Genomic DNA, 22712 nt, shown 5'->3' on the forward strand with positions numbered 1-22712 from the left:
ATCCTATCCTGTGTGATACTGACTGCTGAGCTGTGTATCTAATCCTATCCTGTGTTACTGACTGCTGAGCTGTGTGTCTAATCCTATCCTGTGTGATACTGACTGCTGAGCTGTGTATCTAATCCTATCCTGTGTTACTGACTGCTGAGCTGTGTATCTAATCCTATCCAGTGTGATACTGACTGCTGAGCCCTGTATCTAATCCTATCCAGTGTGATACTGACTGCTGAGCTGTGTATCTAATCCTATCCTGTGTGATACTGACTGCTGAGCTGTGTATCTAATCCTATCCAGTGTGATACTGACTGCTGAGCCGTGTATGTAATCCTGTGTGATACTGACTGCTGAGCCGTGTATCTAATGCTATCCTGTGTGATACTGACTGCTGAGCCGTGTATCTAATCCTATCCAGTGTGATACTGACTGCTGAGCCGTGTATCTAATCCTATCCTGTGTGATACTGACTGCTGAGCCATGTATCTAATCCTATCCTGTGTGATACTGACTGCTGAGCCGTGTATCTAATCCTATCCTGTGTGATACTGACTGCTGAGCCGTGTATCTAATCCTATCCTGTGTGATACTGACTGCTGAGCTGTGTATCTAATCCAATCCTGTGTTACTGACTGCTGAGCCGTGTATCTAATCCTATCCTGTGTGATACTGACCGCTGAGCCGTGTATCTAATCCTATCCTGTGTGATACTGACCGCTGAGCTGTGTATCTAATCCTCTCCTGTGTGATACTGTCTGCTGAGCTGTGTATCTAATCCTATCCTGTGTGATACTGTCTGCTGAGCTGTGTATCTAATCCTATCCTGTGTGATACTGACTGCTGAGCTGTGTATCTAATCCTATCTTGTGTGATACTGTCTAGTGAGCTGTGTATCTAATCCTATCCTGTGTGATACTACACTCCTGAAATACTCTGTGCTGCTGTCACCCTGCTCCCAGAATACTTGCTGCCTGCCATCCTCGGTGACTGTCTACTTGTCAGTAACTTTGCAGGCCCCATCAAAATGGCTGCTCACTGTGTTCCTAAATGTCATGCTCTCTTTTCCCTTAGGAAACACCCAGAAGGGGAGGAGAGGAGTGACACCACACCCATGTCAGCAGACTGCCCATAATTACTGCAGGGCAGTAATATGAGCTAGTGGTACACTAGGTTTTTATGTCAAATTTCAGTAGCTGCTCCCCCTAGTGTTAAAGAGTGGAAATGACAAACTTTTTAAAATTATTTTTCATGTTTTACTAAATTATAAACAAATGATAATATTTTTTAAGAAAATGTAAACATTAATTCTTTACATTTTTTCAATTGCTGAAAAAATTTTTTCGATGGCACCTTCCCTTTAAATCACGTCCATAAGGCTGGTTTCACATTTGCGTTTTTTAGCGCTGGAAAAAAACGCTAACCTGCGCATGCGTTTTTTCCCCTATATTTAACATGGGTGCGCATACATGCGCGCTTGTAAGCGCATGTATGCGATTTTCATGCGCTGCGTTTTTTTGGGGTGTGCGATTGGATTTTCCAGACGCAGCATGTTGCATTTTTGGGCCCTGCAAAAAAGCGCATGCGCACATATGCGCACGTTTTGCGCTAAAAATGGCCATTATAGCCTATGGATGCGCATATGTGCGCACTGGCATGCTCATGTAAGCGTTTTTTTGCATATGCGTTTTTTTTTTTTAACCATGGAATTTAGGGGTTTGGGTTAGAGTTAGGGTTAGTTAAGGGGGTTTAGGGTTAGGGTTAGGGTCAGGGTTGGGTTTTGGGTCAGGGTTAGGGTTAAGTATGGTTTGGTTAAGGGTTAGGGTCATGGTTAGGGTCAGGATTAGGGTTAAGTATGGTTTTGTTAAGGGTTAGGGTCAGGGTTAGGGTTAGGGTCAGGGTTAGGGTCAGGGTTAGGGTTAGGGTTAAGTATGGTTTTGTTAAGGATTAGGGTCAGGGTTAGGGTCAGGATTAGGGTTAAGTATGGTTTTGTTAAGGGTTAGGGTCAGGGTTAGGGTCAGGGTTAGGGTTAAGTATGGTTTTGTTAAGGATTAGGGTCAGGGTTAGGGTCAGGATTAGGGTTAAGTATGGTTTTGTTAAGGGTTAGGGTCAGGGTTAGGGTTAAGTATGGTTTTGTTAAGGGTTAGGGTCAGGGTTAGGGTTAGGGTCAGGGTTAGGGTTAGGGTCAGGGTTAGGGTCAGGGTTAGGGTTAGTTAGGGTTTAGGGTTTGGGTTAGGGTTAAGTATGATTTGGTTAAGGGTTAGGGTCAGGGTTAGGGTTAGGGTCAGGGTTAGGGTCAGGGTTAGGGTTAGTAAAGTCATGGTTTGGGTAGTGTGAGGGGCCACCTAAAAATGTTGGAAAAAAACGCAAACGCGGTAAAAACGCACTAAAAACGCATACAAACGCTTAAAAACGCTGCGTTTTTTTCATGCATGCTCATAAAAATGCTTGAAAAAACGCAGCAGTTGTATGCTTTTGTATGCGTTTTTTCAATGCGTTTTTTTGCGGGAAAAACGCGCTGCAAAAAAAAGCAAGTGTGAAACTAGCCTAACATATATATAAACAAATAAATGACTGTGTACCTGCTAAAATGAATTGCACTGGTAACACGAGTTGTTTGGACCTTTGGTCCTCACTTTTCTATAGTCTTTGATTATCAGTTGTCTGCTGTCCATGTTGTCCACAAATTGGACACAATTTTTTTTCTTTTCCTCTTTTTTAATGTCTAATGCTCCATATCCATCTAGTGCCGTGTCCTATAATTTGACTTTTAAGTGAGAGTTGGAATTAAAATTAACCCCTTACCGACTATGTCGCCTCCAGCACAGAAAGCTTTGCCTCCAGCACCCTTCATTATCACTAGGAAGGTTTCAGGGTCCTCTTCCCAAAGCTAAACAAAGACACAAAGAGTCATCTGGAATAAATATATATAGCAGAGCGTTCAATAGCTGTAACTACTTTACAATTAAAGACTAATGAAACATTAGAATATTCCGCTATTTAACCTTCAGTTCCATTGCCCAGGGTCCTCTTGTCGAGCTTTTCATTGGCATCTTCTGCGTACACTTTCTTTGAGCATTTTATTTTTCAGCAATTTTTTTGGCAGCAGATTTTCAGGCGTTTTACAAAATCCATTAAGAAATTAATAAAATGCCAGTGTTTTGTGTGGAAACATTTACAAATTGCTCAAAGAAGTGTTTTCCTTTTAAGCCAGTACATAGATTTCTACTGCAAATTATGGATGGCTTCAAAGCGGAAAGTGCTTGCAAAATGGTCAGGTCACTTATTTTCACTGCTTGGCATTTTAAAACCTGATCAAAAGCTTGAACACATGCACAGTAATTTTTTTTTTATAGAAATGAATAGGATTGTCTTTCAAGCGTTTTTTCAGAGTTTTTTTTTTTTTAGACAGAACCAGCTGATAAAACACCTGAAAAAAAATAAACTAAAAATATGTGTGAACATAGTTTTACTTTTTACATTATTACAACAGCAACACTGGAGAAGCATTGTGGACAATAAAAGTATACGGAATATGAACACTGTATACAAAGGAGAGATTCCATGCATTTCCACCAAAAATATATATAAATACATATATGAGTAGACAAATGTATATTCAAATATACAAACACACACAGGCCAAGGTTAAAGAGGACCTTTCACCAAATTTTTCATGACGAAATGGACCCACGATGTAAAGGATATGAAATACAACTGAGTTTAACTGTGTCATATTACAAATTCTTCTATCAATTCTCCTCTCCAAGTGCTGCCTACCCAGCTGTACTGCCCTTCCCTTCACAAAGACTGCAAAGTGCTGAAAGTTCAAAGGTGTCAGTAATGACAGTCTACAATTTGCTGTAAACCCAAGAAATCAATTACTCTGCAGTGATATGAACCTATCATTATTGAGAAGCTCTGAAGAGGGGCAGAATTGCACACAAAATAGGGCAATACCGTCTGGTAAAGAATGGGCTAGACACAGATCAAGAAGAAAGGATATGGGACAAAAGGTTATGATGTAAAACACCTTTATTAAACAGTGAGTGACAATAATTGGCACTGTGTGCAACAGTGTGCCCGTACAAGTAATTAATTTAGTATAAAAAATATTAAAAGCAAGATTTGTACAAAAGGTATAAAAGTTAGTACACAGACGGGACTACAGAACAGATAAGAAAGCAAAATTAGTGATTAAAGTGCATAGATGTAGTAATCCCTTTAAAAATTACTATATACATGATATAGTGCAGGACGGTGGCTCAGTGGTTAGCACTGGGGTCCTGGGTTGAAATCCCACCAAGGACAACATCTGCAAGGAGTCTGTATGTTCTCCCCGTGTTTGCGTGGGAATGTAGATTGTGAGTCCCATCAGGGACAGTGCCAATAATGCCTGCAACGTGCTTTGTAATTAATGGCCCTATATAAATGAGTAAAATAAATATACAGAGGTGACAGTATTCAATTACAGTAAATGGTTATTCATCATACCAGCTCGCTCAGAATATATATTGCAATAAAAGAAGAGGGGATGTACACTACAAAGGATTGCATTGGGAGAGGGAATATAGATGGCAGCAAGGGTTTACCTGATGGAGGTCTGCTAGTGGTTACCTGGTTCCAGTGCGGCGCACACCCCGTCTAAGAACTTAGCTCCGAAACACGTGTAGGGGTGAGCGCCGCACTTGAACCATGGACCATTACCAGACTACCATCAGGTAAACCCTTGCCATCTACATTCTCTCAGCCAATACAATTAAAGGGATGACTAGTTTAAGGATTGATTCGCTTATTAAAAAATGGACTGTAGAAATTGTTTTTTTTTTTGTTTGTTTTTTTAAGATCTGTTAAAGTGTCAAAGACTATAGAGGGCTTGTTAGGTAGGGGGTTTATAATGTAAAAAAATGGTGCTTTGGTGGGCATGGGGACCTGACAGGTTCCCTTTAGGCTGTGTGCCCACGTAGCTTTTTTTAAGCGTTTCTGCAGCGCTTTTAGACAAGCAATTCTGCTGCAGAAATGCTTAAGAAAAGCATCCAATTGATGTTTAATGAAAAACGCACATGGTGTGCCAATGGTGCGTTTTTAACCGCTGCGGAAACGCTTAGCGATTAAAAACGCAGCATGTTCATTAATTTTGCGGAATCGCCCGTGATTCCGCATACCAAAATTATATTAGCAAAAACGCTTAGGAAAACGCATGCAAAAACGCTTGACAAACGCTTACAAAAGCGCGTCAAAAAACGCATGCGTTTTTCAGGGGGGGGGGCAGGGTGTGCGATTCTGCTCAGGTTTATTCTGCATGAGAATCGCTACGTGAGCACATAGCCGTAGGCTTCTGATTTTGTGAGCTTTACTTTTAGGCTTAACAGGTTATCTAAATAAGAGAGGATGTCCTCTACCCGAACTCAGAAACTAGTTTTGCTATAAATGTTCTACCCCTTTACCTCTCAAGGGTGGTTTGCATGTTAAAGACCAGGCCAATTCTTACAATTCTGACCAATGTCACTTTATAAGGTAATAACTCTGGAATGCTTCCATGGATCCCGGTGATTCTGACATTGTTTCGTCTTGACATATTTTATTTCACGATAGTAGTAACATTTCTGCGTTTCTTGTGTTCATTTGTGAAAAAAATGGAAATTTGCCAAAAATTTAGCAATTTTCAAACTTTTATTTTTATGCTCTTAAATCAGAGGGTTATTTCAGACAAAATAGGTAATAAATACATTTCTCATATATTTACGTTACATCAGCACAATTTCTGAAACCCAATTTCTTTTATTAGGAAGTTATAAGGGTTAAAAGTTGACCAGCGATTTCTCATTTTTCCAACAACATTTACAAAACCGTTTTTTTAGGGACCACACCAAATTTAAAGAGACTTTGAGGGGTCTATATGACAGAACATACCCAAAAGTGGCATCATACAAAAAACTATCACTCAAGGTTCTGAAAACCACAGTCATGAAGTTTATTAACCCCTTAACCCCCGAGGTTGGTTTGCACGTTAATGTCTGGGCCAATTTTTACAATTCTGACCAGTGTCCCCTTTATGAGGTAATAACTCTGGAACGCTTCAACGGATCTTGGCGATTATGAAGCTGTTTTTTCGTGACATATTTTACTTCACGTTAGTGGTAAAATTTCTTCGATATACAGTAACTTGTGCTTATTTGTGTAAAAAACAAATTTGGCAAAAATTTGGAAAATGTTGCAATTTTCAAACTTCAAATTTTTATGCCCTTAAATCAAAGAAATATGTCACGCAAAATAGTTAATAAATAACATTTCCCACATATCTACGGTATATCAGCAAGATTTTGGAAACAAATTTTTTTTGTTAGGAAGTTATAAGGGTTAAAAGTTGACCAGCGACTTCTCATTTTTAAAACAAAATTTACAAAACCATTGTTTTTTAGGGACCACATCACATTTGAAGTCACTTTGAGGGGTCTATATGGCAGAAAATACCCAAATGTGACACCATTCTAAAAACTGCACCCTTCAAGCTACTCAAAACTACATTCAAGAAGTTTATTAACCCTTCATGTGTTTCACACTAGCAGAAGCAACGTGGAAGGAAAAAATGAACATTTAACTTTTAGTCACAAAAATGATCTTTAAGCAACAATTTTTTTATTTTCACAAGTTTAAAAGGAGGAGATAGATAGATAGATAGATAAAGTTGTTGCGCAATTTCTCCTGAGTAGGCCGGTACCCCATATGTGGGAGAAAACCACTGTTTGGGCGCATGGCAGGGCTTGGAAGGGAAGGAGCGCCGTTTGACTTTTTCAAACCAAAATTGGCTGGAATTGAGATGGGACACCATGTCGCGTTTGGAGAGCCCGTGATGTGCTTAAACAGTGTAAACCCCCCACAAGTGACCACATTTTGGAAACTAGACCCCCCAAGGAACTTATCTAGATGTATGGTGAGCACTTTGAACCCCCCAAGTGCTTCACAGAAGTTTATAACGTAGAGCTATGAAAATTCAAAAGAAAAAAAAAAAAAACACAAATCACATTTTTCATTTTTTTCCACAAACATGATCTTTTAATATCCAATTTATTTTCCCAAGTTTAACAGGAGAAACTGGACCCCAAAAGTTGTTGTCCAATTTGTCCTGAGTACGCTGTGTAAGGTAGCGCTTGTTATGCGAGTTGGGGACACTTGCTAGGCAGCCAAATAACCAGATCCGGCACGGGTTTTCCATAAAACATCATCAGTTCATGCGGTTTATTTAGGGATCATAAACCATGACCAACAACATAAAAGTTCATATAAACAGCATAGCGTCCATGACAGAGCTTCACTCTGTTTGTCCTGTAGTCATACAGGTTGTACAATGTCCAGCACACAGGCTCTCTTAGTAACACTCCCGTGTCCGGGTTACCTCATAGCTGCTTCGTACTCCAGACGCTCATTCCCTCCCCTGAGAACTCTCAGATACTGGCAGCCATTACACACAGCCACTCCACGTGCTGTCAGGCAGGAAGCCCCATCTCCCAGCGGGACCTTCCACAACGGACCAACCTGGTCCAAGCATTCACTCATGTGACCTACCCTGGCCACCTTATATGGTCTGTAGCCACGCCCACAGGGCCACATGGCTATGACCTCATCACAGGTCCTTCACTCTCACATAGTCTTTTACTACGAGTGTTTTCAGACACACCTCTGGGTGGATTTGTAGCTAGCTTGTCCCACCCGTCTCTCCAGCTATCTGAAGACTTCCCTAAGACATTGACACGGAACCTCAGCAGTATCACTGCTGATCAAAACATACACAAGTCTTCATCTCAAGGCCACCCACCTTGAGATACATTAGGATCATTCAGAATCCTACTCCTATCAGGGCACTGGAAATGCTTATATGCCTGTCCTGGACCACCCACACAGCGCCCCCTAGCGGACGCAGTGGTCACTACACCACATACCTCCCCCCTCTGTTCAAACTTGTGGGGATGAACACACAACATTACCCCGGGATCTCAAGACCGAGCACTCACTACACCTTGCCCCACAGGTCTAGAGAACAGTCTCCGTCTGTCATCCGGCCTCATCTCTACGTTAGGGCTCCCCAGCGGTTAGAATATTGGCCCTGATCTTTGGCCCTCCAGTCACAGTCTGTCTGCGTCATCAGACACTGTTTAGTCACCACACTCCTTTCTCTCACTGACCGGCTCTCCCGGTTGGTGCGGTCATAAGTCTTAATCGAGCCTACTGTCTGGCCTGAGTCTGACCCATTCAGCGTCTCACAGGAACTAAGGTTTCTCAACCTCGTACGGCCCGTTGATCTGCCACTTGCTGACATTCTTCGGCCACCTGCCATGTCACTACTTGAAGGAACCCTTCGGGTCCTTACATCTTGGGTTGAAGGCGGCCGCCACCTGGTGTTCCGTACCGCTTTATTGACCCGCCAATGGTCCAGCCTCAACTGCTCAATCTTTTGCAGGTACCCCACTCGATACTCCCAATAGCATCCGAAAGTTTCTCAGGCTTTTCACGGAGCCAACCACCATAATAGGGAACCTACCCTCTTCACTGGATACCTGGTCTTCATCATCAGGAGGGATCCTCACCCTCACCACACCGGAGATATTTACAAGGTCTTGCATTACCTTCCCGAATCTTCCAATGATTCTCCCAATCAAACCTTTGGGTACTGGAACTACATCTTTCCGCAAACCTAGCCGATCCATAGCCTCACTTGCTAACTCTAGGCGTCTAGCAGCTTTCGTGTTACTCCGCCTGACCAGCTGTTTGACTTGGAGACATTGCAAATGCATGTCTTTTAGGACAGCTACCCGGTTTGCTATATCTTCCCTGGCTGATATCACCAATTGCCGGGTCTCAGGTGCCCAGTGCACCTTACACGCCTTGACCGCCTCTTTGAAAATCTCATGCACTCCTTCCTCAGCACAGGCTTCTTGCATGTCTTCGGGTACCTCGATCACAGATTTGAAGGTCGTGGTCTTGCTCTCTTCCTGGACAGAAGGCTTTGGCTTTACCACAGACACTTCCCTTACTACAGTTGACCCAACCGGATGACTGTCTTCTTCAGCTCTTTGCTCACCAACTTCATGAGATTTTATCTCTTCACGACCCTTTGCCAAGATGGGCATGGGCACTGGCACTTCCGTCTTATTATCAGTTGGGCCCGCTCGCTGTACATCTTCGTCCAAGCCCTTCTCCCGCAGAAGACCTTTTACTACTCCTCTGAGTTCTTCCATCTCTTCCCTAAGGGTCTTTTTCACGTTTTGCCACATTGACAGGTGACCTTTGAGCTCAGAGACTTCTTTCTCTAGCTCTTCTATTCTGTGCTCCCTTTCTCTCTCAGAGCCACAGTCACCCCCAGAGTCTGAGTCACCCCGATCTGTCAAGTAATCCTTCCAGTTACCCACTAACCGTGTGAATACTTCAGCAGTCTTATCAATTGTCACGCGGCGGCTGCCGCGGACTTCCTCTCTTACCTCCCTCCGGCCCCGGCTCACCCGCTCTCCGGGGGTCACCTCTCTGCCGCACCGGCCGCTGCGGGTCTCGGCGCGGTCTCTCCCGGTCCCCCGTCCACGGCCCACGGCTGCCTCTGTCCAGCCCCCTGGTGCGCGCTCCCGCTCCTCCTCCTCGGCGGGTGCGTCTCCTGACTATGGCCGGGCGCGCGCTCTCCCCCACCTGAGGACGCGCGTCTCCTCCTCCAGCTGGAGGTCATGACCTAGAAGGCCTTCGCTCTCCCTATATCAGGCCGCCTCCTTCTGGAGGCGATGCCTGACTATCATTAGTACTTGCTAGTGACTCTGGCCGCTCTCCTAGCGCTCCCCTGCCTTTTCCCGTGCATTTACCTAGTTCCTCTTGTGCTTCCTCTCCTAGGTTCTGTGGCTTCTGACCTCGTCCGTGTCCCTCCTGTGTCTTCAAGCCTTGCCATCCCTCCTGTCTCGCCAAGACGTGCCGTCTCTCCAGTGTCTCCGAGCCGTGTCGTCTGTCCAGTGCCTACTCTTCGGATCTACCTGTCTGTCCGCTCTGACCTTCCCGGGTACCGGCTACCGTGGTGATAGTTCCCCGTGGGCCTGCCCCATACACTCCCTGTATAGGGGGTGGTCCACCTGGTCAGCTCGCCCTCGGGAGGTTCGTTGCCACGGTCTAGTGGGTCCACCCCAGGAGTACCTTACAGTATAGTCAGGCCATGGATCCCGCTGGTACCTCGACCCCGACCCAAAAGGAACTTTTGTTCCTTCGTGAGAACCAGGCGAGGATCATGTCGTTCCTCAAATCGATGGATTCCCGACTTTCCTCTTTGCAGACCTCCGATCCGGGAATTGCCTCCCAGATCTCCGGCCTGCAGCAGGAATTGGCCCAGCAGCGCGACACCCAGGCCCATATTTTGAACTACATTGCCTCTGTAGATAACCGCTTACTAGCCCTACAGGCGGCAGCCGCAGTTCCGGCACCTGTGGCAGTTCCACACGCCTCTCCCCGGTTGGCTAAACCCCCACGTTATAGCGGAGATCCCAAACTCTGTCGGGGGTTCATCAACCAGTGCCAGTTGCATTTCGAGTTGGCTCCCCTACAGTATCCCTCCGACCGGGCCAAAGTGGCCTTTATGATTTCCCACTTTGAGGGTGAGGCACTGGCCTGGGTGAATCCCTTGTGGGAACGCGATGACCCGATAGTCTCCCAGCTCGCGACTTTCTTGGAGACCTTTCGTAAGGTCTTCGATTAGCCCGGTCGCCTGGTCTCTGCTACCGAGTCTTTGTTCTGCCTGCGCCAGGGTACCCTCTCGGTTGGACAATACGCCATCCAGTTCCGTACGTTATCCTCGGAGCTGGGGTGGAACAATGAGGCCCTGGTTGGGGCTTTTTGGCGAGGCTTATCATCCCGAATCAAGGACGAGCTGGCAGGCCGGGATACACCCTCGACTTTGGAGGACCTCATCTCGCTGGCAACACGAGTTGATCTGCGTTTCCGGGAGCGTTCCCGCGAGATCGCCAGGGAGAGAAGGCCCAATCGTTTTTCTCCTCCTACACACAGCCCACCACGCTCACGGTCCTCCGCCGCAGCTCCCGAACCCGTGCAAGTGGACCGACTAAGGCCCGCGGAGCCTCGCCGCCAGGACAGACTCGCTCATGGCCTTTGTCTCTATTGTGGCAGCGCCTCCCATCTCCTACGTTCCTGTCCTGTGAGGCCGGGAAACTCCTCCGCCTAGGACAGGTAAGAGAGGCCTCCCTAGGTGTCACTGACACCTCTCTACCCTTGACCCTTTCTGTTGTGTTTTTCCTGGGCTCCAAACGTTTTTCGGAGTTAGCCTATATTGATTCGGGGGCTGCGGGAAACTTCATCCAACTCGAGGCGGTGAAGAGATTAGGGATACCTGTCAGGTCCTTGGAGGTTCCCCGGCAGTTAGCCTCTGTCGACGGTGCTCCCTTGCGCGAAGCCGTTACTCTGGTCACTGAAGAGCTGGACTTACAGATCGGGGTCTTGCACCGTGAAAAGATAACCTTCTTCGTGCTGCCGTCTTTGTCCCACACCGTGCTTCTGGGTCTTCCGTGGTTGCGGATGCATGAACCTGTTCTGGATTGGCGCTCCGGAGACATCCTTCGTTGGGGCCGTTTCTGCCAAACCAGATGTCTCCGCCCAGTACGACCCCTCAAATGCTCGTCTCCTGTCTCGGGCCCTGCGGAGTTGCCTTCGGCTTACTGGGCCTTCGCGGACGTCTTCGATAAGAAGGAAGCAGAGGTCCTTCCTCCGCACCGGCAATATGATTGTCCCATCGAGCTTGTTCCTGGCTCGACTCCGCCCCGAGGGCGGATCTATCCGTTGAGTCCACTCGAGTCCCAGGCCATGACCGAATATGTACAGGAGAATTTGGCTAGGGGCTTCATCCGAAAGTCTTCCTCCCCCGCTGGAGCTGGCTTCTTTTTTGTCAAGAAAAAAGACGGGTCCCTGCGCCCCTGTATTGACTATCGTGGTCTCAACGAGATTACCGTTAAGAATAGATATCCGCTACCTCTCATCCCCGAGTTGTTTGACCGGCTGCGTGGGGCACGAATCTTTTCTAAATTGGATCTCCGTGGAGCCTATAATCTCATCCGTATTCGCTCTGGAGATGAGTGGAAGACCGCCTTCAACACCAGAGATGGACACTATGAGTATCTCGTCATGCCCTTTGGGTTATGCAACGCTCCCGCAGTCTTTCAGGAATTTGTGAACGACGTCTTCCGAGACCTTCTGTATTCCTGCGTGGTTGTGTACCTCGACGATATCCTGGTCTTTTCTCCTGATCTGTCCACTCATAGAAGAGATGTCTGGCGCGTCCTGTTCCGTTTGAGGGAGAATCGTCTGTACGCCAAGTTGGAGAAGTGTGCCTTTGAGCAGTCCTCTCTTCCATTTCTGGGCTATATCATCTCCGACTCTGGTCTGCGTATGGATCCTGAGAAGGTTTCGGCCGTGCTTAACTGGCCACGTCCTCAAGGGGTGAAAGCCATTCAGCGTTTTCTCGGCTTCGCAAACTACTACCGGCAGTTCATCTCCCATTTCTCCTCTTTGACTGGCGCTATCTCATCTTTGATCCGTAAGGGAGCCAACCCACACGTCTGGACCCCTGAAGCAGAAGAAGCCTTTCTATCTCTGAAACGTGCCTTTGCCACGGCTCCCGTACTCCGTCGCCCTGAGGTCAACAAACCATTCGTCCTTGAGGTAGATGCATCCGCAACGGGAGCCGGAGCTGTTTTGTCTCAGAGGTCCTCCTCCGGCAGGCTCGTTACGTGCGGTTTCTTTTCAAAATCTTTCTCCACCCCAGAGCGGAATTATTCCATCGGAGACCGAGAACTGCTTGCCATCAAGTTAGCCCTAGAAGAGTGGAGGTACTTGTTGGAGGGCGCCGCACATCCCTTCACAATCTACACAGACCATAAGAATCTGGCGTACCTGCGGTCTGCACAAAGACTCAACCCTCGGCAGGCCAGGTGGTCTCTGTTCTTTGGCCGATTCGATTTTGATCTGCATTTTCGTCCAGGCAACAAGAACCTCAAAGCCGACGCCTTGTCCAGGTCCTCTCTTTCCACGGATGTCGAGGAGGAACCTGCACATATTTTGGATCCATCCAGGTTCATCACCGTGGCACCGCTTTCTCTCCTCGCTACCCCACCTGGTAAGACTTTTGTTTCTGAGAGAGACCGAAGACGAATCCTCCACTGGGGCCATGCTTCTAAACTGGCGGGTCATCTCGGCCATAGAAAGACACTTCTTCTGGTGTCCCGCTATTACTGGTGGCCGACCCTTTCCCAGGATGTCCGGGACTTCGTCGCCTCCTGTCTCTCGTGTGCCAAGATCAAGGTGCCTCGGCAGCTGCCTTCTGGTCTTCTACATCCACTTCCAGTACCCTCGTCGCCTTGGCAACACATTGCCATGGACTTTATTACGGACCTACCCTCCTCTGCCAAGTGTACTGTCGTCTTAGTGGTAGTGGATAGATTCTCTAAAATGGCCCACTTCATCCCTTTGCCTGGCTTGCCATCGGCTTCCGCCTTGGTGAAGATTTTCGTCCAGCACATCTTTCGTCTCCATGGTCTGCCCCAACATATTGTCTCGGACAGAGGAGTCGAATTCACCTCTCGCTTCTGGAGAGCTCTATGCAAATCGATGGATGTCACCCTTGACTTCTCCTCATCTTATCATCCACAGTCCAACGGTCAGGCAGAACGGACGAATCAGAGTTTGGTGAACTACCTCCGGCACTTTTCTAATATCCACCAGAACGACTGGTCTGAATTACTCCCGTGGGCTGAGTTTTCCTATAATAACCACATCAGTGAATCTTCTGGCAAATCCCCGTTTTTTGTCGTCTACGGTCTACATCCTGGTGTACCTCTACCAGTTCCCCCCGCCTCGGGTGTACCGGCGGCTGATCTTCTGTCCGGCGAATTCTCCAGGATCTGGCAGGAGACCAAGACCGCTCTCGAGTTGGTGCGTAACAGGGTAAAAGGATTCGCGGACAAGAGGCGCCTGGATGTCCCACCATATCACCCAGGTGACAAAGTTTGGCTAGCCTCCAAGTTTATTCGCCTCAAAGTCCCATCCCACAAACTGGGTCCCCGCTATATTGGACCTTTTGAGGTCTTGTCCCGTATTAATGATGTCTCCTATAAATTGCGTCTTCCCGCCTCTCTCCGCATCCCTAATGCTTTCCATGTGTCTTTGCTTAAGCCAGTTATTTTCAATCGTTTCCTTTCTGAAGCTCCTCACTCACCTCCGCCTGCCGCCGCAGACGATGTATTTGAGGTGAGAGATATTTTGGCCATGAGAAAGCAAAAAGGGAAAACCTTTTTCTTGGTTGATTGGAAGGGCTTTGGTCCTGAGGAGAGATCCTGGGAGCCCCAGGAGAATATCCAAGCTCCTCGAATCCTGGCTAAATTTTTGTCCGGTCTGCGGGGGAGGGCGCGTAAGGGGGGGGGTACTGTCACGCGGCGGCTGCCGCGGACTTCCTCTCTTACCTCCCTCCGGCCCCGGCTCACCCGCTCTCCGGGGGTCACCTCTCTGCCGCACCGGCCGCTGCGGGTCTCGGCGCGGTCTCTCCCGGTCCCCCGTCCACGGCCCACGGCTGCCTCTGTCCAGCCCCCTGGTGCGCGCTCCCGCTCCTCCTCCTCGGCGGGTGCGTCTCCTCACTATGGCCGGGCGCGCGCTCTCCCCCACCTGAGGACGCGCGTCTCCTCCTCCAGCTGGAGGTCATGACCTGGAAGGCCTTCGCTCTCCCTATATCAGGCCGCCTCCTTCTGGAGGCGATGCCTGACTATCATTAGTACTTGCTAGTGACTCTGGCCGCTCTCCTAGCGCTCCCCTGCCTTTTCCCGTGCATTTACCTAGTTCCTCTTGTGCTTCCTCTCCTAGGTTCTGTGGCTTCTGACCTCGTCCGTGTCCCTCCTGTGTCTTCAAGACTTGCCATCCCTCCTGTCTCGCCAAGACGTGCCGTCTCTCCAGTGTCTCCGAGCCGTGTCGTCTGTCCAGTGCCTGCTCTTCGGATCTACCTGTCTGTCCGCTCTGACCTTCCCGGGTACCGGCTACCGTGGTGATAGTTCCCCGTGGGCCTGCCCCATACACTCCCTGTATAGGGGGTGGTCCACCTGGTCAGCTCGCCCTCGGGAGGTTCGTTGCCACGGTCTAGTGGGTCCACCCCAGGAGTACCTTACATCAATCAGGTCAACGTCAGTCCTGTCACGAGACGTCAGGTCCATCCGTTGGGAAGACGTACCCCTTCTTTCGGTGACATCTACCTCTGACCTGTCCACGTCAGGAGCAGTCACTGTCTTAATATCTGTTAGCCCAACGGTAGAAACGTCTCCACCCTCCTGCCATATATCATCAAACATAACAAAGTCCCGGCCCCTCTCCAAGGCATACACTAAGTCACGTGGTATCCACCCCCTTGGCACTCACCACCTTTGGTCCCCTCAAACATTACTCTGTCTACTGGATAGTCCACCGTGACCCCGTGTTTACAGCAAATCCTGACGTTTTTCTCGGTCAGAGAAAACGAGAGGCGTTCCTGTCAGAGTCACCTGACTCTGAGTCCAACCGTCTAGAGACTCCTTCTCGGTGCAACATCACGGTACACACCTGTGGCCCGTCATTATCCATAAAGACTGTCCCCGATTCTTCAAAAGTCATACACACACACACTGCGGTTCCCCAGACATACCCACTGAGGCAACCAGTGCTGCCATTTCCTGAACCACTCCGATTTGGGTCGCCAACCCTCCCTGGGACTCCACCCCTTTTTGGGTTACCACCCCAATTTGGGTCACTGCCCCCCTCTGGGACTCCACCTCTTTTTGGGTTACCAACCCGGTTTGGGTCACCGCCCCCTTTCGGGATTTCCCCATGTCCTTTCTACTGGTCTCCTTAGACCACAGTTCACACCAAAACAGTTTATGTCTTTTACGATACCACACAAGTCCTTGCTGGCACCACCACAGCTCCTTCTGTCATCGATCTCCGACACCTCCGGCTGCCGTTCACACATAGCTGCTGGTGTCACCTTCGTAACATCGCCGAGTTACAGGAAGCCGCTTTTCACTTTCGGAACCCCGCCGAGTTACAGCAAGCCGCATGTCACCTTCTTGACCCCACTGAGCCACCGCAGGCTGACTTGAAAAGGGAAAAGAACACACATGCAACACAAAACTCACGTGTCCTGTCTGTGTGCTATTCAGGATGCCCGTCTCCTCCTGAGACCGTCCAACACACAGGGTGCACCGGGTGCTACTCAGGGAGCCGACCCTCCTCCCAGGGTTTCCCAACACACCGGTCTTACCAGGTCCATGGGCTCGGTGGGTGCTATTCAGGACATCCATCTCCGCCTGAGACTGTCAACACTTACGCCTCACCAGGTCCAAGGTCATACTACGTTCTCTAGGGATCCGATTTTTCTCCCAGAACCTCCCAACACTGACCCTCCAGGACCTTGCTCAATGAACCCTCCAGGTACACAGTTTTTCTCACTGACCCAGGTCAGTACAACACGAACACCTGTCCGTTACCTGAGTTGGCCACACAGGTCCTCGGGTACCTCATATCCACAGAGGCACCCTATAGCAATCCACAGTCTCTTTCTCTGACCCCGGTCAGCATATCAAACGGCTTTCACGACCGTCACCTGCCGGCCGCGCAGGTTCTCGGACCCCTCTACCGCAGAGGTGTCCTATAAGTCTTTTCCACTGACCCCGGTCAGTATATCACACGGCTTTCAAGACCGTCAGCCCTCCTGGCTCAGAGTTGCCAGCACTGCACCATGTGCTTTTGGAAACCGTTGCCCTTAGCAACCGAATTTTGCAGTCCTCTACCGTTGCTCCTAGCAACAAGGCTACAACACTGCCCACAGCATTCTCCACCAATTGTAAGGTAGCTCTTGTTATAGGTGTTGGGGATACTCGCTAGGCAGCCAAATAACCAGATCCAGCACGGGTTTTCCATAAAACATCATCAGTTCATGCGGTTTATTCAGGCATCATAAACCATGACCAGCAACATAAAGTTCATATAAACAGCATAGCATCCATGACAGAGCTTCACTCTGTTTATCATGTAGTCATACAGGTTGTACAATGTCAAGCACACAGGCTCTCTTAGTAACACTCCCGTGTCCGGGTTACCTCATGTGACCTACCCTGGCCACATTATATGGTCTATAGCCATGCCCACCGGTCACATGGCTATGACCTCATCACAGGTCCTTCACACTCACATAGTCTTTTACTACGAGCGTTTTCAGACACACCCCTAGGTGGATTTGTAGGTAGCTTGTCTCACCCGTCTCTCTAGCTACCTGAAGACTTCCCTAAGACATTGACACGGAACCTCAGCAGTATCACTGCTGATCAAAACATACACAAATCTTCATCTCAAGGCCACCCACCTTGAGATACATTACGATCATTCAGCATCCTACTCCTATCAGGACACTGGAAATGCTTATACACCTGTCCTGGACCACCCACACATCGCCCCTAGCGGACACAGTGGTCACTACACCATAGCTGGTATGTGGGAGCAAACTACTGCTTGGGCGCATGGGGCTCGGAAAGGAAGTAGTGACATTTTGGAATGCAGACTTTGATTAAATGGTCTGTGGGCGTCATGTTCCATTTGCATAGCCCCTGATGTGCCCAAACAGTAGAAACCCCCACAAGTGCCCCCATTTTGGAAACTAGACCCCCAAGGAACTTAAGTAGAGGTGCCTAAACAGTTGCAATGCCCAACAAGTGCCCCCTTTTTGGAAACTAGACCCCCAAGGAACTTATCTAGATGTGCCTAAACAACAGTGGCAACGCCCAACAAGTGCCCTCTTTTTGGAAACTAGACCCCCAAGGAACTTATCTAGATGTGCCCCCTTTTTGGAACTAATCTGTTTCCTGTTATGTAAATTTAAGTAAATTAATAGTGCATGGAGGTGTGGTACAGTTTGAAGCAATCTTTCATACACAGGCCAGGTTTTTCGAGACAGGTGTCGCATTGATAAATGGTGTCCTTGCGTATTTTCCGTTTGTAACTTACCTTTCTTTCCAGTTTGCGGGACCACCCCTGGGAAATGCTGAACTGGTAAGATACAAGCACCTTCAGTTCCGGAAGTACTGGGGCCTGCTCCTTCCTGAGTGCCAAATATCTGGGCCTTAACCACTACCTCCTGGAACTGAAGGTACGATGTATGGGTGTGGCCTGCACATCATGAAAGCAGGAAAACGTTGAGCATTGCAATTTGTACGATGTGCATGGCCTGCTTTTTGTACCACACCTTGGCCTTTCTCAAAGCACTGTACGGTTGGAGGAGTTAATCCATGTTTTTGTTGTACCCTAGTACACAGTCCGATTTGCAGACCTGTGTAGAGGTACCTCGTACAGTGCTGTGGGTGCTGCCATCACCGTGTATAGCGGTCAAGAAAAAGACATCCCTCTTGTCCTTGTACTTAAGCACCAGCAGATGATCGCTACATTGGGTTCTGCTGTCAACCCCTTCTGAGCATCTGCCCAAGTAGCGTTTTCGGGAGGTTTCTTTAATTTTTGCGGACAGTACCACAGGCTGCGTTACCTTGTGGAGAGAGCGATTTGAAGAGTGGGATGCTGGTATAAAAGTTATCGGTGTAGAGGTGATAACCTTTATCCAGCAGTGGGTGCAATAAAACCCACACAATTTTCCCACTCACTCACAGGACAAGGGGACATTCATGGGGTTCAATCCTGGTGCCCTTCCCTTCTTAAACTCTAAACCTGTCGGTGTACCCTGAGGTACTCTCACACAGCTTGTAGAGTTTAATTCCATACCTGGCCCTCTTGCTAGTCAGACACTGATGGAATCTGAGCCTTCCCTCAAAATGAACTAAGGACTCATCCATGCAGATGTCCCTTTGGGGCATGTACACTTCAGCAAACTTTTTGTTGAAGTGTTCGATGAACGGCCGAACTTTGAACAGACGGTCAAAGTTGGGGTCATCTCGTGGGGGACACTTTGTGGATGGCCTCAAAACATGTCCTGGCCATGACCATTCGGAACACTGGAGTGTTGTATAGAACATCAGCACTCCAATATTGCTGAAGTTCTGGCTTCTGTAGGATCCACATGTGATGGACCAGGCCCCAAAACTGCATCATTTTATGCCAAAAATTTACGAGCATATAAATTAGTTTGGGCCACCATGAGGTTAATAAAATCCTCAGAGAAAAGACTTTGAAAAGGTTTATTTTTGTGAGTCCGGTGGTGTCAAACTTGATTCCTGATTCTACCGCAAAATCAGGAATCATTGGCTCGTAATTTGTGGGGGCGAGGTCCATACGGGGTCCGCTTGTTCATCTTCATTTTCTGGAATGGTGAGAGCTGCCTCATCTTCTGTCCTGGGACATCTGCGTGGCAGTTCAGAAGGACCCGAGAAGGAAGAGGATGAAAAATCTGAGAAATAAAGAAATGTGGGATCCTCTCCCTCGCTATCAGTGTCGGAGGCAAGGAAAGCATATGACTCCTCCACTGAATAGCGTTGTTGGGACAAACAGGATGGAGGGACAACATTTTATGAATATGGTGATTGTCAGCACTTTATTTTTAACAGTTTGTGTGTGTGCGGGGGAGATAGAGATTTGTGTAAACTTTTGTCTGAAAAGAAAAAGCTAAAAGAAAAAATGTCTGAAAAGAAAAGTAAAACAGCAGGCACGAGCTCTGAAGAGTGAACTGTGTCACTTATCAAAGTTTGGAGGCTGCTGGATGTGCGCAGGGCAGTGGCGCAAAGGGGAGTGAGAAAGAAAAATGGAAAACAGGCACGAGCTCTGATCAGTGAACTGCGTCACTAATCAAAGCTTGGCGGCTGCTTGATGTGCGCAGCAAGAGTGTTGATCGGTGTACTACGTCACCAAATCAACGCTTGACAGCTGCTAAATGTGTGCAGAGGCGACGCAAAGGGAGGTGGAGGGGGGGTAAAAAGAGGGGGAAAGGGAAGGGGGATGGGGTATTGGGGTGAAGAGAGATCGGGCAGGGATCAGGGATCAACACTTACGGTAGTCTCTCTTCTTTCTTCTCTGTTCTTTGTTCTTCAGCAGGGATTGTGGTGTCACGCAGGTCCTGCCCAGGATTGGAGCTCACAGCTCCGATCCTAGACAGGTCACTGGCAGGGCACAGCGTGGTGACACCACGGCTGTGCCCTGTAATTGGCGTGATCAATGTAATCATCGATCGCGGCAATCAGCAGCTCCTGGCGCTTGCTAGGCACTAGTCTAGGATCAGAACTCACAGCTCCGATCCTAGGCAGGTCACTGGCAGGGCAAAGCGCAGTCATACCGCGGCTGTTCCCTTGCAAGTGGCGCGATCTATGTGATTGGCGATTGCGCCAATCAGAGCACTTTTCGGCGATGAAAATGAATAGGAAATGAAAATAAACGAGCTTATGAGCTCGAAATGCGTCTGCTTATCATCCCTGGGGATTTATGTGATTATGCCTTTGTTATGAAGTGGGAGTTTTAAAAGTTTTTCTAATAAATGATGAATTTCCAAGGACTCAAGAGCTGGATTTTTTTCCTCTTTTAATTGCACTCCCTGCTGCACTACAGATCTTCTGTGCTGGGGCTCCTGAAGGATTGAGGGGTGAGCTGACCTTTTTGTTTATCTTGTATAGTTTGGTAGTTACAGGTTTTCTACTCTGTAGTAAAGTGGCGAGAATTGTAGTAAATTTGGTGAGAACTCCCTATAGCTCAGAAGTGACCTTTCAAGCTCCAGGCTATCATGTGCTAGTTTTTTACCTGTGGATGAGCCACCGGCCCTTTGGGAAAGAAGGTCCAGGAGCTCCGGAAGAACCCAAGGGTCGGAGATGGACATCATCCTCAGTCAAGAAAAGCAAATCCTCCTTGGCCAGAAGGGGGCTATTAGAATCACCCTTGCCTTGTCCTCCCGAATTTTCCTCAAAACTGATCCAGCATATATATACTATCGCCGCTATAATATACCGTATACCTTCCAGTTCCAACTGTTGTCGAACAGGTCTATAACCGATGTGATGCAGTGACCCCTGTGACAGCTAGAAGGCACTGTATGGACTTCCCAGGACATGCATGCAGACGTTCCCTTTATTGTGATGGGGAAATGGTAAGCGGTAGGGTTGTAAATGGCCGATATGTAACACAGAGGTGGGTGCCCTGTGATGGAAGCCGGAACAGGTTTTAATCAGCAGATATACTGCTAATGGTTTTGTTTTACATTGGGGAGGCTTCCAGGTGACTTGGTGTGATGGGTGGGACCAGTCACCTACAAACCCACCCAGGGGTGTGTGTCTGAACACCCAAAGCCAAACCTGTTTGTGTAGCTGGGTGTGTAAATGGACCCGTAGTGAGGTTATGACCATGTGATCCATACCTCACCTGTGGGTGTGGTTATGTACCATATAATGTGCCTGAGGTCTGGTAACATGGGGGAGTGTGTATGGACCTGATTGGTTCATGTGGAAGGTCCTGAAAGGCCTATGTGTTGGAAGGTGTGCTACCTCCCGAACGAGCATGTGGTAGGCTTTGGACCCGGTGAGGCCGGTGTGTTGGGAGATCCTGGGAGTAGGATCGAATCCCTGAATTGCACCCGGCGAGGCCTGTGTGTTGGATGGTCCAGGGGGGGTGACATCCTGTCTGTGACGGCCCTGCATTGGGGAAGCTACCGTTCCTTCTGCGGATCTGGACTGTCAGGAGTGCCCTGGTCAAGGACGGTGATCCCAGTAAGGCAGCTTCCCTAGGAGAGAGGACTGACAAGGAGTCAGCATGTGGAGCAGGAGCTCCTGTAAGGTAACTCCATAGACTGTTGGTGCATGTTCCATGGTTGTTACTGAACTGTACGGCATGCAGTCACCCACGGTAACTGGACAGTGAGAAGTCCAGCGTGTTTAGAGACTGCGAGTTAAGCCGTATGTTATGAAGTACTATGGACTATGTGTAAGCCGGTGATGTGCAACCTGGCTTACTGTGTAATTTATGCTGTATAAACTAAACCGAAATAGACTTTTATGTGCAAAACTGTGCCTGTCTACATTAATCCTGTGCCAAGCGAGTGTCCCCCAACGCACTCAGTGAGCACTTACACCGGGTATCCCCATTTTTCTGCGATCTGAACGAACACCACCTGATTCAGCTCCCACTCACCCTGCCTCAGCTGGGTACGACTTAGAAAATCTGCTGTCTGATTCTCTGCTCACTTTATGTGGAGCACTGACAAAGAGCCCAAGTTGTCCTCCGCAAGCTGAAAATTTTTGGACCTTGTCACATCCATAAGAAGGTGGGGCATGTGCCCCCTGGTGAATTAGATATGCTACCACTATACTCTTACGTGGTGGGACCGGAGGGTGTTCAAAAATTGTAAGAGAGCGAACTTTACCGCTAACAGTTCATTTCATGTTTGAGGACACCGATCTTAACTCCCCGATCCAGACTCCCTGGGTTATCTGATCGCTCAGGTGAGCCCCCACCCCCTGGGGCTTGTGTCTGTAGTCAGGACCTGGGAGATTGGTAATACCCAGGGAACGCCTTGAGTCAAATTGTCTATGTTCGTCCACCATTCTAGCGAGAGAGTTGTTCTTCATGAGATGGTTAATCGCACTCCTAAATTCCCTTCCAGAGAATTTTCTGCTGCTAATATTTCGCACTGTAATTCTCTGGTTTGAGCCTGAGCCAACCAGACAGCCGGGATACAGGATGTCAGTCACAAGAAGTGACAT

At 48.3% G+C, this 22712-nt stretch overlaps 1 protein-coding gene across 9 annotated transcripts in view; it reads right to left on the minus strand.

Annotated features, from left to right (window-relative positions):
• HIBCH (3-hydroxyisobutyryl-CoA hydrolase) overlaps positions 1-22712 on the minus strand; it is a 536626-nt gene that overhangs the window by 329691 nt on the left and 184223 nt on the right. For all 9 annotated transcript variants that reach the window (XM_073558177.1, XM_073558173.1, XM_073558174.1 and 6 more), the window contains one exon: positions 2797-2881. In XM_073558177.1, the coding sequence (XP_073414278.1) occupies positions 2797-2881 (85 nt within the window). The remainder of the gene's footprint in view (positions 1-2796; positions 2882-22712) is intronic.

This window comes from Dendrobates tinctorius, unplaced genomic scaffold (assembly GCF_039654945.1).
Source record: "Dendrobates tinctorius isolate UK_male_01 unplaced genomic scaffold, ASM3965494v1 ptg000254l, whole genome shotgun sequence".
In the NCBI taxonomy this organism is placed as follows: domain Eukaryota; kingdom Metazoa; phylum Chordata; class Amphibia; order Anura; family Dendrobatidae; genus Dendrobates; species Dendrobates tinctorius.